This window comes from Leguminivora glycinivorella, chromosome 5, assembly GCF_023078275.1.
Source record: "Leguminivora glycinivorella isolate SPB_JAAS2020 chromosome 5, LegGlyc_1.1, whole genome shotgun sequence".
NCBI lineage: Eukaryota > Metazoa > Arthropoda > Insecta > Lepidoptera > Tortricidae > Leguminivora > Leguminivora glycinivorella.
Genome location: NC_062975.1, coordinates 8,240,294 through 8,258,304, shown reverse-complemented (window position 1 = coordinate 8,258,304; position 18,011 = coordinate 8,240,294). Strand labels below are relative to the sequence as shown.

General features: G+C 39.7%; 1 protein-coding gene across 1 annotated transcript in view; it reads left to right on the top strand.

The window, feature by feature from the left end:
* The window catches only part of LOC125226382 (rho GTPase-activating protein 100F), a 71,846-nt gene extending 56,164 nt beyond the window's left edge, over window positions 1-15,682 (top strand). Inside the window, exons 11-21 of the mRNA XM_048130354.1 lie at window positions 6-91; window positions 406-554; window positions 1,220-1,463; window positions 2,168-2,424; window positions 2,778-2,963; window positions 3,331-3,553; window positions 4,425-4,625; window positions 5,099-5,380; window positions 9,179-9,259; window positions 11,408-11,520; window positions 12,077-15,682. Coding sequence (XP_047986311.1) covers window positions 6-91; window positions 406-554; window positions 1,220-1,463; window positions 2,168-2,424; window positions 2,778-2,963; window positions 3,331-3,553; window positions 4,425-4,625; window positions 5,099-5,380; window positions 9,179-9,259; window positions 11,408-11,520; window positions 12,077-12,610 — 2,356 coding nt within the window. The 3' untranslated portion in view covers window positions 12,611-15,682. The remainder of the gene's footprint in view (window positions 1-5; window positions 92-405; window positions 555-1,219; window positions 1,464-2,167; window positions 2,425-2,777; window positions 2,964-3,330; window positions 3,554-4,424; window positions 4,626-5,098; window positions 5,381-9,178; window positions 9,260-11,407; window positions 11,521-12,076) is intronic.
* Window positions 15,683-18,011: the final 2,329 nt, after the last annotated feature.

The window sequence follows — 18,011 nt, the reverse complement described above, 5'->3', positions numbered from 1 at the left end:
ATCAGGTTAGGGCTATCGAGGCGTGCAGGAAGTATTCTACAAGATGAACCGGAACCATTGTCTTCACGTTTAGATCTACGTTCTTCCAGAGGTAATTAATGAAACTTAATACTTACCTACATTATCGTTCCAAAGACTTCTGAAAAATAATGTAGAAAAATCTGTTATTGTTTTAATAATAAATTAATAAATAATTAATGCTCATGCTTAATTAATTGCACGACTCTCATTATCCATGTAACAATTTTAATCTCAAAGAGACACTTCTATGAGAATATTACTGCATAACTTTTAAATTAAGTTAGTGTTAATAGTCTGTTGAGTCTATACGATTCACTAAAAAAATTAAGCAAACCTAGCAGTAGAGTTAAGTACGTACAGTATTGTACTGGAGCCTCACCACAGGTTTACCATCTTCGCCGTCAGTGTTCACGTCGGACGAGTACCGCGCGTGGCTGTCTCGCGCGCCCTCCACCAGCGCGTTGTACGAGACGCTGCGCCCGCGCCTGCCCACGCACTACTCCGCGGAGAACATTCACGACGCACTCAAGAATGTGAGTATTCAAAAACTGCTGGTTTCAGTGCCACGCGTGCCGACCGCGTGGAGCGATCTGCACCGCAAAAATGTGTATTAAGTTCAGAGGGCGTAGCCGAATGGCATTTCTGCGACGCGAAACGAAATCGAAACGCCGCAGAAATGTAGTCTGGCTCTGTCGCGCCAACACGCAAGAGCGATGGAGATAGATAGCGAACAATAGTCATTTTTGTCATTTTTGAGATAGATAGATAGATAACGAAAGAGATATTATCGTGAGCGTTTGCGCATTCGGCTACGCACACAGGGTGCGTTTTAGAGTAAAGCGGACGGATCCGCGCGGACGGTAACATCACAACTTTATACTAATTGGCCGTGTCGATCGCTCAGCGCGGTTGGTCCGCATCACCCTAAAACCAGCCTTACGAGTAAGGGCCGTTGTCAACCAATAGGGTATTGTCGGGCACCTGACACCCGGGTTAAGTAAATGTAAGAAGAAAAGACACGCAGTCGGTAACTGTATTGACAACAATAAACCTTAAATTTAATACATACTTATTGAGTGGCAATGTGGTATCTTTTACTTGAAAATTTCCCCTGTTTTGGAATAAAGATCTTGAAGAGACCTTTGCAAAGCAATGATATTGAGTATTCTTCTAACTCAACAAACCTTACCACTCTCAGATGGAAAGCGGCAGCCGTTTCGGGTCTTCCCTCGGTTTAGCGAATCGGCGCGTAGAGCGGCCGCGGCACCTGCCTGCTCGCTCGCTGTCTTCTCAGCAGCTCGGACCGACGGCCGGCGGGTCTCCATCGGCGCGACGCGTGAGGCAGTTACTGGAACTGGGCTCGAGGTTCAACTGCCCGAACCCCAGCCCAGTGCCGACGCCTGGTTCAAGACATCACCGCCATCTAGATATAAATCCCAATGGTGAGTATTTATTGGTTAATGTTTGGGGTCTAACCCATATATGCTCATTGGATCGTTTTCTGCCCACTGCAGAAAACTCGCTTCTTACTCATTAAATATAGTAGAGAATTGTGCCTGGCACCACAAGGGGTGGAATTACAAAACAAGTTATGTGCATATATGGACTAAGGCAGTTGCAATAATCCAGTCGAGTTTAGAAATCCGTTTTAAGTCATTGTTGTTTTATGGACTAATGCAGTTGCAATAATCCAGCCGAGTTAAGAAATCCGTTTTAAGTCACTGTTGTTTTAAGGTAGGTACGTAATACCATGGACCCACACTGCTAGATACATCTACTAGATGTAATTGATATCTGATATCAAATCAATATGTGTGAGAAAACCGGACGACATACGATGTAGCTACTTTTGAATGACCGAATCAGCAACCTTATATGGCTCAAATTTATATAATGTTGACAAACTTAGCTAGAAATCAACTTGAGAGAATGGGTCAAATTAAAATAATGTTGACATATATTTTGATTGTTCTTTAATTTAAGAGTTATCATCTTGTCGGTGAAGTATTACCCATTTCTAAAAAGTACAAATACAAAAAAAGTCTAAAATTACTTTATAGGTGCAAATGACCTCTCGATAAAATTTATACTTAAAACCAGATGCACCAATTTGACGCATTATAAAACCCAACATTCTCTATTCCAGAGTTCCTAAAATACAAAGTGGAGAAGCCAGGTTCAGGCGGGCTGTCGGCCTCCATGACCGGCCTGTCCCGCCTGTCGGGCGGCGTGTCGGGCATGCTGTGGGTGCACCTGCTGGCTGGCCGGAACCTGCGGCCGGCGCCCACGGGCTCTCGCCCGGCTCGCCGCCGTCGGGCCGCTGGCGCCCGCGCAGCCGCCGTGGCGCCCAGGGACCTGTATTGCGTGCTTGAGTGTGATCGAGTTCATAAAGCGAGGACTGTGGTGAGTTATTTTTACTTCTTTCTTCACTGTAGATTGTGGCCGTTCTTATTTATCATATTTTTGTCGATGAACCAGAATCCATTTTGATGACATGGTTGGCACCTTTTGGTATTTGGCCCACCAGAAACTGCCATCCTCCATGTGAAGAATCAGGAAGACACATTATTACTTCACATTCTCTGCTAATTCTCTTCTTCTGTACTTGAGCAACTTTCAAGAAAACTTTCAGAAGCATGTTCAATTTTACCAAATATGGGTTACCATATGGGGACCGTTAAGTCCCAAATTCAATATTCTTTATCTCTTTCTCATTTTCTTTTTTCTCATCTGTAAATATAAATATTTTTCATCAGGTCCGTACAGGCGAGCTTCAGTTTGACTGGGACGAGTCCTTCGAGCTAGAGCTAGTGGACAACAGACAGTTGGACGTGCTGGTGTACTCGTGGGACCCGCAGCATCGGCACAAGCTATGCTACCGCGGTGCTGTCACTCTGCCTGATTTGTTGGCTAGGTCGCCTAATCATCAGCTGGCTATTAAGGTACGCGTATGTGGAGACAGCTTCAGTTCAACTGGAACGAATCTTTCGAGCTGGAGTTAGAGCTACCTACATACAGCTGAACGTACTGGGTGTGCTCATGTTACCGCGGAGCTGTCCGACTTGTTGGCGAGATTGCCTAATCACCAATTGGCTAAGATACAGGAAGTTATAGACGTGAAACTTTCGTGAGACATAATTCAAATATTTAATCAATATACGGTTGTACTCACGTTATTATATTGCGACTGTTGCGACATGTTTCAGGTCATTTGGAAGACCCATCCTCAGGCATATAGGAGTGCTCGCCGCGGCTAGACTCCGTGCACTGCCCGCATGTGGATTTTTACTCAGCTGTCTTCTGTTACAGATGGAGCCCCGCGGTACGCTATACGTGCGCGTCCGTCACACGGAGCCGCACGAGCTGTTCCGAAGACGGCCGGCCGCGCCACGCCTCTCGCCGCCACCGTTGTTCGGGGCTGAGCTCGACGCGGTGGTGGCACGGGAAGTGCGACCTGCGCATGCGCCGCCAGTGCCTCTTATCGTGAGACGTTGCGTTGAGGAGATTGAGCGGAGAGGATTGGATATTATAGGTGAATTTATTTCCCTAACCTAACCTAATGCGGACAAGAATATTCACAGTTATTACACGTTCACACAATTTTACGACGAAATTTTTGCCGAGCCTCCCGTTTTCTACCGGATGGCCCTAAAAGCAACCAACGCCAAAACAAAAAGGGGTGATAGGACACCTCATCAACTTATCACACATTATCACATTAGGCGAATTTGATCTTAATAAAAATGACATGGTTTTTGAGATATTAGCTGTTTAATTTACAAAACATAAAGAAAATAAGTAAAAAAACCGGCCAAGAGCCGTGTCGGGCCACGCTCAGTATAGGGTTCCGTAGTTTTCCGCATTTTTCTCGAAAATTACTGAACCTATCAAGTTCAAAACAATTTTCCTAGAAAGTGTTTCTAAAGATCTACTTTTGTGATTTTTTTCATATTTTTTAAACATATGGTTCAAAAATTTTTGGGGGGGGGACACTTTTTTTTCTTTAGGAGCGATTATTTCCGAAAATATGAATATTTTCAAAAAACGATTTTAGTAAACCCTTATTGGGGGGTACCTCAACATATTGGTATCAAATTTCAGTTTTCTAGTGTAGTAGTCACTGAGATATCTAGAAAACTATGTCATTTCATTAAGGTCAAATTCGCAAAATGTGGTAGCTAATGAGATGTCTTATCACCCTTTTTCATTTTGGCATTTGTTTTAGGGAGACCCGGTATAACGGATTGTCATGATCGTGAAACGAAGTGTAAAACGCTTTGGCTCGGAGTTTTTAATATGAGATGGTTCCCTAGTACAGTAGGGGGTAACTGTTTAGTGTTTACTAGGGGGCTCTTCTCAACTGCCTTTTTTGTATTGAAATCCTAACAATAACAATTTTGCAGGCCTATATCGATTATGCGGGTCAGCGAACAAGAAGCGCATTCTCCGTGAGTCGTTCGAGAGGAACGCGCGCGGAGTAGAGTTGGCACCAGACTCGGTGCCCGACATCAACGTCATCACGGGCTTGCTCAAGGACTACCTTCGGGAGCTGCCGCAGCCGCTGTTCAGTCGGTGTTTGTACCAGATGACGCTTGATGCACTGGGTTGGTATTCTGTGCAGTTCTTGCTGAACTACACTAGTTACATATATGGTTCACCCAAGAATTGCACTTTTCGTAAGTCGTTCGAGAGGAACGCGCGCGGAGTAGAGTTGGCACCTGACTCGGTGCTCGACATCAACGTCATCACAAGCTTGCTCAAGGACTACCTTCGGGAGCTGCCGCAGCCGCTGTTCAGTCGGTGTTTGTACCAGATGACGCTAGATGCGCTGGGTTGGTATTCCGTACTCCTGTAGAAGTGTATGCGTGTGTAAGAGCGGTAGTAGAATTGAAGGAAACGGCTGACTGGCTAGCATGAGTTGTGTTCTCGCGTTCGTGAGTTCATATTTGAGATGTTATTGTGAAGTAGCCAGAGAGGATGCATCCTATGCTAGTAGGTATGGTTTGTGATTGTGTCTTGCAATAAAATAAGTTCTACAACATTCTGTTCATTTACTAGTATTATTATTTTCATACAGGAGTATGTCTTCCGGATGACCGAGAAGGCAACGCCCGTCTCATGGCTTCGATAGTAGAATGCCTGCCCCGCGCCGCGCGCGCCACCCTGGTCTTCCTACTAGACCACTTGGCGCTGGTTGTGGCTGCTCAAGACCGCAACAAGATGTCGCCACAACATTTAGCGGTGGCCTTAGCGCCCCCGCTAATGCTCCACTCTCAACCGCCTACGGACCTCGACTATCAAAGACCGATCCATGTGCTTCAGTGTCTACTCCAGATATGGCCGGCGCCTAAACGTTCAGGTAATGTCATTTCGCATATTACTTGTTTCCTTTATACATCAAACCATTAGATTTGACCGCACTGTAGACAAAATATGAACACTACTAACATGATGCAAATCATTCTAAAATTGAACATACAACTTGCATGCACAAATCATCACTAGTAATGATTATTATTTCTGGGAAAATCCCAGACTGAAATCTGGAGCTACTTTCAATGCGCTTTAGTTTACTCAAATTAAGTTCAGAAATCGATGAAAAAGTCACCGTAACCAAAAGTATTATATATTATTTCTCACATGCAACTGGCGGGATACCCCCATTTGCCAGAATTTCATTTGCCATAATTTTATTTGCCATCCTATTCAACAATCATAATATTGTTTCTCATAACAACTTATGCCATAATCATTGTTTACTATATTAATCTAGTGCCAGAAACTTTGTTTCCCATAAAGTCAGTTTCCATAATGTCATTTGTCAGAATCATCGAAATCCGTAATTACCACATTCCATACCATCATTTGTCATACAAATTAGCGTCCAGAAAAGTCAATTTCCATAATGTGCTTTGGCAGAATCGAAAACTACTATAATAGGTAAGGTAACTGTCCCATATTACGGGAACTTAAGACGTTTCCTACTTTGAGTGAGGATTGTAAAAAATATGTGAAGTTTCTAGTCGTGTTAATTATTTTATTTTAAGGATAAGTCTTCTACGATGGATTTAAGACACTATTTTGCATCGTAACTTCTAATTTATAGAAATTACCGTTGTTTTACTTAACCCTTAGTTTGCCCATAATTCCGGGATACAATTTTGGTATGGCTTCAATTCCGGGAGTCGTTGTACGTAATTACGGGATACCTTTAAAGTCCACGTTGTTGAAGCATAATGTAAAAAAACGAATTAAAAATATTGTTTACATAAATATATAAATGCACATATCGTTTTGATAGATGCTTATACAGAGTGTATTTTTTATAATTGGCAATGTTTTGATGGGTTGGGGTGGGATGGGAAATATGATATTTTACGGTATAACTATTGTATGATATAATGACAGAGTGTTATAAGTTTTACTGTCTGTCTAAGGCATCGCTTTCGAATGGATGAACCAATTTAGATTAGTTTTTTTCGTTTGAAAGCTGAATTAGTCGAGAGTGTTCTTAGCCATGTTTGATGAAAAACGCTTTACGATGTCGGGGTTTTTTTTTTTCAAAATTTAATTTCAATCCAGAAGCTATTGCCGGTTATAAAAATTGCACGGTACTCGTGAAAATTTCTGTTTTTTGGTACTGGTGATCACTGAGCTACACCGTATAGATATATGGTGGTGATACGTTATTCAAGTATGTATATATAAATAAATAGTACTCAATAAATAAATATTATAGGCCGTTCTTACACAGATTGACTGTATGACTAATTTGTACTATTTTATATTTATATATGTCTATCCTATTAGTTATTATCCTCATGTAAATTTTAGCTTTCTAGTAGTAATAATGATTGAGCTAAATCGTAGACGGACAGACTGACTCAAACCAATATGCGATATAAAGATTTTTAGCTAACTAAGGAAGTTTAAAAACATAATAGTCGGGTCTCTATACCTTATTTTGTGTTTTTATATTTTAATATACTTTATATAGGCATACCGGAATAAGATACACTCATATAAAGTCGTGTACTTTTAATTACGGCAGTCAAAACGAAGGCTATATTAAAAGACAAACAAATTTTTTTTCTTAGTACATTGGAAGATTATATAACAATTATACTCAAAACATCGAAATAAGTAACCTTTGTGCTTTAATTTTGTGAAATAAAACAAATTTAATGTCGATGCCACACTCCAATATTTCGCACGTATTACTCAACGAGTATACATTTCGTACTCAATTATGAGACTAAAATCTAAAAAATATATGTACCGTAATTATGTCACTATAATCTGTAATTTTTACTCAATAAATTTACATCAAATATATAAATATACTTCACCGCAAATAGTAATAAAACATAAAAACATTGCGGACTGTGTTTCCGTTATTCCGGGATACTCCCGCAATTATGTACACCGCGTCAAAATGGTGTACATTATTCCGGGAGCGGGTATTTTAATTAAAATATGCTTGAAATTAATTTGAAAAGATGATATAAATGTCTTTTAATAACTATAAGACAATTATTAAACTTACCCGCATCACAGTAAACCCTTAAGAAGTTCCGCTGCCGCGTTAAGCTCACCGTCAAACACGCCCATAGAAACCACTGCGTGGTTGCGACTGACGCGTTTGGAGGTACCTCACGGCTTCAAAAGATATGATAGATATTCGAAAATCGACTTTTTTGGTTCTATTTGATCTATAGTTAATAAAATACTGCCTTAAATTAAGATTTTACTGATAGTTTCCTTATTTTGCGACAAAAACCAAAGTATCCCAGAATAATGTACCACATTTTACTATCCCGGAATAGTGTACAGTTACCTTACTAGAAGGACTAGAGAATGAAACTGCTATCAGAAAGTAGGTTAGGTTAGGTTAGAACTGTGACCCCCTAGAAAATGAAACTGCTATCAGAAAGTAGGTTAGGTTAGGTTAGAACTGTGAACCTCTGGAAAAGGAAACTGCTTGAAAAGTAGGTTAGGTTAGGTTAGAACTGCGACCCCCTGGAAAATGAAACTGCTATCAGAAAGTAGGTTAGGTTAGGTTAGAACTGTGACCCCCTGGAGAATGAAACTGCTGGAAAAGTAGGTTAGGTTAGGTTAGAACTATGACCCCTGGAAAATGAAACTGCTATCAGAAAGTAGGTTAGGTTAGGTAATAATATGGGCAACAATTAATATGGCAATAATTGCTTATGGCGTTTGAATATTCTATGAAACCATATTATTGCACTTAATAATATGGCTAACAAATAGTATGGCATTGTATGATTATGGAAGGTAATATTCGGATAAACAACGAGTATGTCATATGATTTTTATGGTATGTTTACCATCAATCATTCGGGCAAATGAAATTCAGGCAAGTTAGATTCGGGCAAATGAATATTATGTTAAATGACTGTCGGGCAAACAATAGACAACCGCAACTGGCTACACTAAATATGTGTGGGCTCAATCTATAGTCTATTGGATAATTAAATATGATATACGTAAAATTCAAAATATTGCTTCTAAAAATCCTACTTTTGGCTTGTGAGAGCTGTGTTTTAGTTTCTTAATGTTAGAAAATAACCTACTCTGGTGTTTCAAGTAACTTTGTACACATAACAAGAAAGTTCATAGTTTTGCATTATTATGTACTAATAAACTTTCTGATTAGGAAAAAATGTTATTAAATTTAAAATTAGATTAGGAAGATAAGCAAATTTTTCACTAATTTGAACTTATCGACTAGACAACTGACCCCGTAGCCAAATGGCATTTGGCCACCGAAACGCCGCAGAAATGTAGTCTGGCTCAGTCGCGCCAATACGCAAGAGCGATAGAGATAGATAGCTACAAAAGAGATATTATCGTGAGTGTTTCGTGAGCGTTTGTGCATTCGGCTACGCACACTGATTTCTTCGATTTCTGAAACGTAGCATACACTACACAACAGCAGCGGCTGGTCCATACAAGCCGATTCCCACCGGCTTGCCTAAAATTAATTGCTAGTAAAGTACCTTAATGTTAAGGTAGGTTTCTTTTTGCTCAGTGTTGCCTAGCAGAAATTTTCACCAGCCGCCACTGCTACACAATCAAGTGAACACATCATGTGCCGGGCTAAGCAGTACCTTAACGCATGTATGTTTGTAGACAGTTCGGCGCGGCGAGCCAGCAACCGGGCTGCGTGGAAACAGAGTCAGTGCGTCGCAAGCGGCCTCACTCATCCTCCCCCAAGGTAACTCACCAATACGACTATAACCATAGAGGAATAAGTAAGGGAAGAGTTGTAACTCCATACATCAGTAAATGCGAGTTATTTGTAGTGACATCTATCGTCATTCACTCGTCAATCACGCGCCAACTAGCGTAAATTATCAGTACTGCTACTTGTCAATAGACGTCACGACGAACAAAAAGTCTATTGCTCAACAATTTTTAGCTAATATTACAATAGTATTAATCAGTACTTTGCTTTCAATTACTTCAGCTTATAATATAAGGTGTAAACTGTTTTAATATTACATTTTTGGCAGACGCAATACTGTCGGCACCTAGTGTCGAGTAGCAGTACTGATATTTTACGCTAGTTGGCGCGTGATTGACGAGTGAATGACGATAGATGTCACTACAAATAACTCGCATTTACTGATGTATGGAGTTACAACTCTTCCCTTACTTATTCCTCTATGCTATAACCTAACCACAAAATTAAAATTTAGAAAAAACCCCCGACCGCGACATAGTAGACCGATTTTCATGAAACATGGCTAAGAACACTCCCGATTAACTCAGCTTTCAGACAAAAAAACCTAAATCTAAATCAGTTCATCCGTTCGGGAGCTACGATGCCACAGACAGACACACACACAGACAGACAGACAAACAGACAGACAGACACACACACTGACAGACACGTCAAACTTATAACACCCCGTTGTTTTTGCGTCAGGGGTTAAAAATGAATCATTTTATCAGTATTTATAGGTATTTACTGCACTATCGGCGTCATACTACAGCACTTAGCAATTATTTTGTAAATGCATAACTATATGGCACGTTCATCAACAATACATTTAATAACCCATAACAACTTCCGCTTTTTTTTAAACCAACAATTTTACCTGCGATTAAATTATGGAGAATGGATATAGCAATGAATCGTACGATCGTAATTTTAAAAAGTGGCAATTCTAATTCAACTTCAGCTAGTTTCAATTTAATAAGCTTAGAGCCATTGAGTGAAATTTAAATTTTATGCACACAGAAATAATTCAGTTTATAATTAAAATAATAAAATATTAATCATTAGGTACTTAATTTAATACTTTACAAAATAGATTAAGTCTTTCAAGTTCATCTATCGATGACGGCTGCAAAAGTAGTTATAGTGGAACATAGACCCATTCTCTGTGTAGTGGAATTAAAGAAATATGATTCTAGATAGTCTAGATACATATTTCAGCAGATTTTGTAAATAGATATAATCATCGGTTGACAACCAAAACTCAAGCTACATTAAATTATGATTATGATAACACATTCAAAGGACCCGTCTGGCGGGCACTCTTGTCGTTGATAATTTTTTACTTACGACAATGTTATCGCTTATCGGGTACGCATCCAGTGGCCTATTTCACCAAAGTGACATTGCACTTGACAGTAACATTGCTGTATCTATTATTTGATTGATAAAGTAACAGTACTGATTTAAACTTTCACGATTTTTACACACATATTTAAAATTGCAAACGGGACTTAATCGCGTATACGAGTAAGTATGTTTTTAACCCTCCTCCTTTCTTGAAACGCTGGAGGTGTTAAGACATAGTTAGTTATATATGAGAAATTAAGTCCCGTTTGCAATAAACGGGGAAGGGTTACTCTCGGACGACAATTGTCACTGTCGGGTGAAAAAATTCACTGTGGCACAGAACATCACACAGATCACAGAATATCACAGAGCTTAATATGCGCTGGCACTGAATGCGTTACAAAATACGATAAAATGGTGGTCTCATATTTAAGAATATGTTGTCGAAATTAAAGACCCGTACATACATACCGGGTGAAAAAAAAGGACCGTTCAAACTTTGCAACGTGACTTTTGAGGTCATAATGAACAACTTTTGTTATGGACCAATGCTGAAATCGCGAAAAAAAAAATTTGGCTGGGTTCCATGGAAATTAGAAGCATCATGACAGTCGAAATGTATGAAACAGCCAATTTTTTTTGCAATTTCAGCATTGGTCTCATAATAAATATTGTTTTATAATCAACAAAAGTCACTATGCAAAGTTTGCCCGGTCCGTTTTATTTCACCGTGTATGTGATACTAGTTTTGAAGTATTGGTTGTGAGCCTTGGAATCATACTTGTTCGGCAGGCCGAGTTCCGCCCTCAGTCAGTCCATATCGGCCTCAAGTGGCAGCATCAGCAGCATCTCCGCCGCCAGCTCTCTCGGCTCGGCCCGCGCCCGACCGCTCGCCGCCCGCACATGTTCGTATACACTACACGAGAGTCAATATCTCAAAAACTATAAAAAGTAATTCAAAAATTGAGAATACAACTTAAAGAGAATTTCAACAGCTTTCATTTGATATAGTGATTATTTCGGTAACACACGTATAGTTTTTGAGATACTTATAAGCGAAACACCGAAACGTATTCAATACGTTCAATCCCTCCTCTGTCCCCGGCTTATTGACTGTCTTTTGATATGTTCACATTCACCTCTAAAGAAAAAAGTTCCGAAGTAAAATATTATGTTCCAAGCATTTCTTTCTGTGACTTTTCATTCCCTAGCCTATACAAGATTAATTTAGTGTGCTAATGTTTATAAAACCAGATAAGTAAAATATACAAAGTAAGGTGCAAAATCATATGTCAATGCTTATTCTGCTTTATGCTTCTTGCAAGCACTCATTTAGTCAATCCATCCTCATGGGCACAGAATAATAATTTTAGTCACTTCTGTTTTCTAAAGCATTGGGACCATATAAACTCTACTTATAGCGACGAATTTCATAAATTAATGAGTTGTGTTTTGGTGTAGGTTCTCTCATCAGTCAGGGCCGGCCAATATCGTCCGCAGTCGCCTCTCCGCGGGCCTCTGCCCGCTCCGCCTCGCTCCCGTCAGGTGACAGTCTCCTCTCCCGGTTCGCCCAGCAGTAGCTCCGGCAGCCACAGCCCGGCGGACACAATCAAACACGGGGGCTCCGTGTCCTCGATCCTACGGCAGCCCGACCGAGCCGCCTCTCCGAGAGCCTCCCCGAGGAACTCGCCTCGAGCCTCTCCGCGGGACTCCCCTCGGACGAGCACGCCCAGAGATGGCACTCCTAGAGACAGTACTCCGCGGGACCTGACGCCTGGGCGCGAGGCGGGCTCGCGGGACTCGCCGCGGTTCGCCATCCCGGGCACGTCGGCGGGGCTGGCCGTGACGCTGAACTCGGGCGCGGGCGGCGGCGCGCTGAGCCCGCGCTACTGCAGCGCCACCAACCCGTTCCTGCAGCAGTACGACGCGGAGGAGGAGGCGGAGGCGTGGCGCGCCACCGACATCTTCTCCCCTCCCTCATCCACGCACACATAGTGCTCATAGCGAATTGAGATTTTCTAGTCAATTTTTTTATCGAATCGAAAGAGTGCTACGATTCTGCTGTATATTATGTTGTTTATCGAGCGTGGTGCGCGTTCGTAATGTTTGTTATATATAGAGCGAGTTACGATGTATATTATTGTGAGAATGTACACTGACGCGCGAGGCACCCGCCTCGCCGGCCGCCGACGCTCCGCCCCGTAGCCTCTATAGTGTTTATCGTATTGTAATGTACATTGTATATAATTATATACGTATATGCAGGTACGCTCCAGTTTTGTACCCTTCGGTCGGATCTGCGGCGGGCGGCCCGAGGCGCTACACACATCATCCCACATATCAGACGCTTGTGCGCGCTTTCGGCGCAGGCTCTAAACATTCCTGATGAACTTAGGTTCAAACTACATTAATAATAATACTGTCCGAGGCGTCGACAGAACGCACAAGCCAGTAGCTCGAGTAGGGAGAGAGTATCATAGATCAGACGTACGGACTGTCTTGAGACTGAGACCATATCAGAGTAGTTAGGGGCTGCGAGCCACACGCGGGGTCCCCTCGGAGAATGAGCGATCCACTTATACTATAAACTTTGAAATTTTGCTATATTCAGTTACCCGATGCAGAGTTTAATCATAATAAAGCCAAACATTAAAATTAATAATTATCAACTAAAATATTGACAAGTAACAATAACATTTTTAATATAAATAGGGTTAAGAAACATTTAAACAAATCGCCTTTTCTGCGAGGGAATGGTATACATTAGGTCGAGTTCCGGTCGCAATCTCAAGATCAGAGGAGCTATGTTCAAATTCCGAAGTCAGATTCATAATCTTGAAAATAATTAGGTCAATCTAGAATAATCTAGAAACGGTTTCCAGTTATTATCAAATCGGTGTTTCGGTATTTGAAAATAGAGTCTCAGTTCAATTATATTACTGGAGCGTCTGCTAGACATATAAGAGTGGGAGAAATCGACCAATGACTGCATTGATTCAGTAATCATCACTGCCATGATTGGTCCATTTTTGATAGAAAACATAATATTGTATACACTTGTTTATATGTCTGTCGGAAGCTATATGGTTACCAGACACTTTTGAGCAACACTTCAAGACAAAATTTTGTTGTTGATAACTGTTTTATAAACCATTTGCACAAATAACACGACTGATATGGGACACAAAAAAGTTTTGATACTTGATTTTTTACCTGCCCCTCGTTTTTAATGATACGTTACTTTGGAACCTCGCTTATAATAATAATGTAGCTCTTACATATTCGTCCACGAATTTCAATCACTAAGGATGGGGTTTCATAATAAACTATATAAGAATACAGTGAATAGCTTTTTATACAGAACGCCTATCTATATGTGGGATTAATTATTCTTAGAGCCTTATTATATTGAACTGAGTCAATCGATATCAATTATAGTTATACCAAGTTAATTGCCAGTGATTTTAATAGCCCCGTCAGTGCAGGGGTTAAGTAAACGTTATATTTTCAAAGAAAATTGTCCTTTAAACTAACACTTGCACCGGCAGGGCTATCGAAAACATTGTCAACTTAGCTTAGTGTAACTCTAGTTTGGAATAACAGAAAATCAATTCATATTAATTATTATCATTGATTGATGTTTTAATTAACCTACTCATAATGAGTATTTAATGTACCATCGTACCTCATCCTTAAAATTCTGACGTGAATAATCAGGGTTTCTTGGTGATAGTTTTCGAGAAAGATTGTAGAACTAGCATCCAATGCTTAAGGGAAACGATTCAATTGATTTGCATTTAAATCACTGCCTACTAGCAGTGCCTAGTCGCTTACAGACTATATAATCGGCCAATAATATTTATAAGGGGATGTCCGAGGTTATGTATGCAGAGGTGATCGTTTGTAGATGATGTTTATCAGTGGCGGCTGGTGAAAATTTCTGCTAGGCAACACTGAGTAAAAAGAAACCTACTTTTACATTAGGTACTTTACTAGTAATCAATTTTAGGCAAGCCTGTGGGAATCGGCTTGTATGGATCAGCCGCTGCTGATGTCTATATACCTTGTTTTGAAAGAGAAGGAGGAATATCTTTATGTACTTATAAGAAGTGCACATAATTATAAAACTATAAATAGGTGGCGCTGCCAACCCCTCGTGGGCAAATTTCAAATCGCTGACAGCGTACTTCACTCCGTCAATTTCATGTCAATCACTTGGTGGTCCCGTAACGCCATCGGAGAGATTACTAGGTAACTATAATTGAGAACCGATTACTGGACACTTTTTAGACAGTTCTACTGTGACAGGTTTTCCACCTTCTTTTTCTACACTCCATAGTTTTGAATAAAAAAAAATCAAACTATCTGTCATTGTCCTGTCATAGCTTTCACCTGTTTATACATAACCTCAAAGATAATGAAGTCAGACAGTATTTAAAGTTCCTGGGGCTTCGTTATGAAAGGTTAATATGAGATTCGTGCACGGAATAAACTACTACAATAATATTTAATATGGTACGAGTAATATACCAATGTTTATCTATCTCTGTATACTGTAGACATGATTGTAAATAACCTTTATGCCGTCATATATACTCTTTGTACGTCGGTACATTTTGTTGGATATTGGACGTGTTATTGCATTGTATATGATATGACAGACATTAAGTATATTTCTGAAACAGTATAAATGTTTAATAAGTCAAAAGCTTTCGGTACGTCGAGGTGAATCGGATCTAACGGACAATCTTCTGTTCTTTAGAAGGCTCTGATGAGCCGTGGCAAAAGGCCGTGATAACTCTAGGAAGAAGAAGCAAATTCTTATGCCAAAAGTAACACAAGTCTCTTTGTATACGGTGAAATTCCCGATTCTCCATTTGATCCGATTCACCTCTGTATAGCCTAACTAATATTTTCTTGATATCTCGGTCGGTAACACCGTTTCTAACTCACCATCATCCTCCTTGCGTTATCCCGGCTTTTGCCACGGCTCATGGGAGCCTGGGGTCCGCTTTGACAAGTAATCTCAAGATTTGGCAGAGACACTAGTTTTACTAAAGCGACTGCCATCTGACCTTCCAGCCTGAAGGGTAACTAAGCCTTTTTGGAATTAATTCGGTTTCCTCACGATGTTTTCCTTCACCGAAAAGCGACTGGCAAATATCAAAAGACATTTCGCACATAAGTTCAGACAAACTCATTGGTACGAGCCGGGTTCGAACCCGCGACCTCCGGATCGAAAGTCGCACGCTCTTTCCGCTAGGCCACCAGCGCTTCTCATTCATCGTTTCTGACTCCTCATTTCTTTGTATAATAACTTGACAATTTCCCCTTGTCAAAATCATACATTAACGTACCTAATCTAAAATGTGCTTATAACAAACATTTGTGCAAACACATGTCCAACGTCCAACGCACTGACGAGTAACTAATACGATAACGTAGCTTTAACATTTGTGATTGGCTTGAAGTGTCGCTCGACAGCCCGTAGCCGGCCGCGGCAGCAGTAGTGTGTAGACTGCGGCGCACAGCTTCTGTTGGCTTCAGAGCGGCGGTCGCTATGAGAGGAAATAACAGATAACTTTACTTGTTCTAGTTCAAAAGGTTACTTGAAAAAAAAAACATTAATCGGTGGTTTAAAAACGGTTACTTGAAGTAACCATAAACGTGTCATTTCCAACCAAAGAAACCTCTCTTTGACGCTTATGATAACAATGATTTGACAAAGATATTACAACTCACGTGCTAATGGTAAGCGACAAAGTGAAAGATTTCGATACAAATAATCTTCCCTTAAAATTTACGTTATAGTTTTAAAAGCACCCCTGTGGTGTCAGACGTTCTAACAATGTAAGAAATCAATATGCCCATACTGATAAGTTATAAAATACAAACATATTGACGTCATTTTGTCATGTAGGGTAAAAGAAATACAGTCTAGGAACCCAAACTTCAATTTCACTGTTCAGTTTTTTAAATTTTTTTTTATTGGTATGATTATTTTTATTACAGTTGTATAAAATTGACCTTTTGAACTATAATTCATGTTTAACTATATATTAGAATAATTCTTAAAGTGACATTCTTATGCTATCATACTTTATCACCTGAACGTAAAGGAGTTGATGTCAATTTGTATAGAGTTGGTAAAGCAATATTTTTAAATGAACTACATACTCGAATAGCCTAGCTCGATGTTAATTTTATTGTTTGGGAATATATAATGGCAGAACAAATTATTAAAAAAAAAAAGTGACAGAAAGCCTTAAACACTGATTTAATTATCGATTTTACCGTAGAATATACATAATTAAATACCAATTTTAATACGTTATTGGTCTGCCCAGATGTAGTTCAAACGAAATAAAATTAGTAGGTATAATATAATTTGGGACCGTTGTTATAAAAATAACGAGCGTATAGAAATGTAACTATACTCTGTTCACCGTAACTTTGAATTATCTGATGAATATAGAAGGCTACTTTTTGACAAAAAGTACCGATTTGTTGGTAGGTCAATTAGGTGAGTTAAAAATTGCCGTCAAAATATTGACAACTAACAAAGCGGTGTCATGAACAGGAAATAATAATGGAACTTACAAGATGCTCATAAATATCTAAACAAGACTCAATAGTAAATATATTAAGTAGAGTTGAGATATTTTTGGACAAATATGTTCTATAACGGCTGTAGTTTATACTATAAATAGCCAAAAGGTCTCATTTTTACGCTTTGACAAAAAAGAGTAAAAATTAAAACGTGGCAACATCGTAGTGTCGTCTCATTTTCTCACACATACTCGTATTGATTTGAAAGTGACGACACCACAATATTTAAATATAGTCTATTTGCCAGACTACGAATATTGTGCTTATGGTAAGCGACAAAGTGTGACCTTGACTAGACTTGACACAAATAATCATGATACTTTGAACGGACTATAGGCGTCGGATTAAGTATGGGTGATGAAAGTAAACGTTAACTCATTAAATCTTTCAATAATATTTATAGAAAGAATTATTAAGTCGTTTTTAAATAGTGAAATTTTATTTGTAATATAATAAAATATTTATATCAAATGCATTGTAGATAATCAGTGATTATAAATTGTCTCTCTTAGCGACGACCGCTGTACGTTTGTGTTGCGGGCCCCGTCCCGATGATATCAGTATTTCGACATTGGTAAAGTAGCGTTACTACGTGTACTTAAGGTAACGAAACGCCGCTCGTATCTGTACTGGGCGGCTGGAACACAGACGAAATAAATAATACGACGTTAAATGCCTTTTATTTCCCTCGTTTATGCCACTCCTGTAGGTCTGGCTCCATATACCTACTTGGTGTTTGTAACAAACACCAAACTACACCCAACATAAACATTACACCCACCACCTT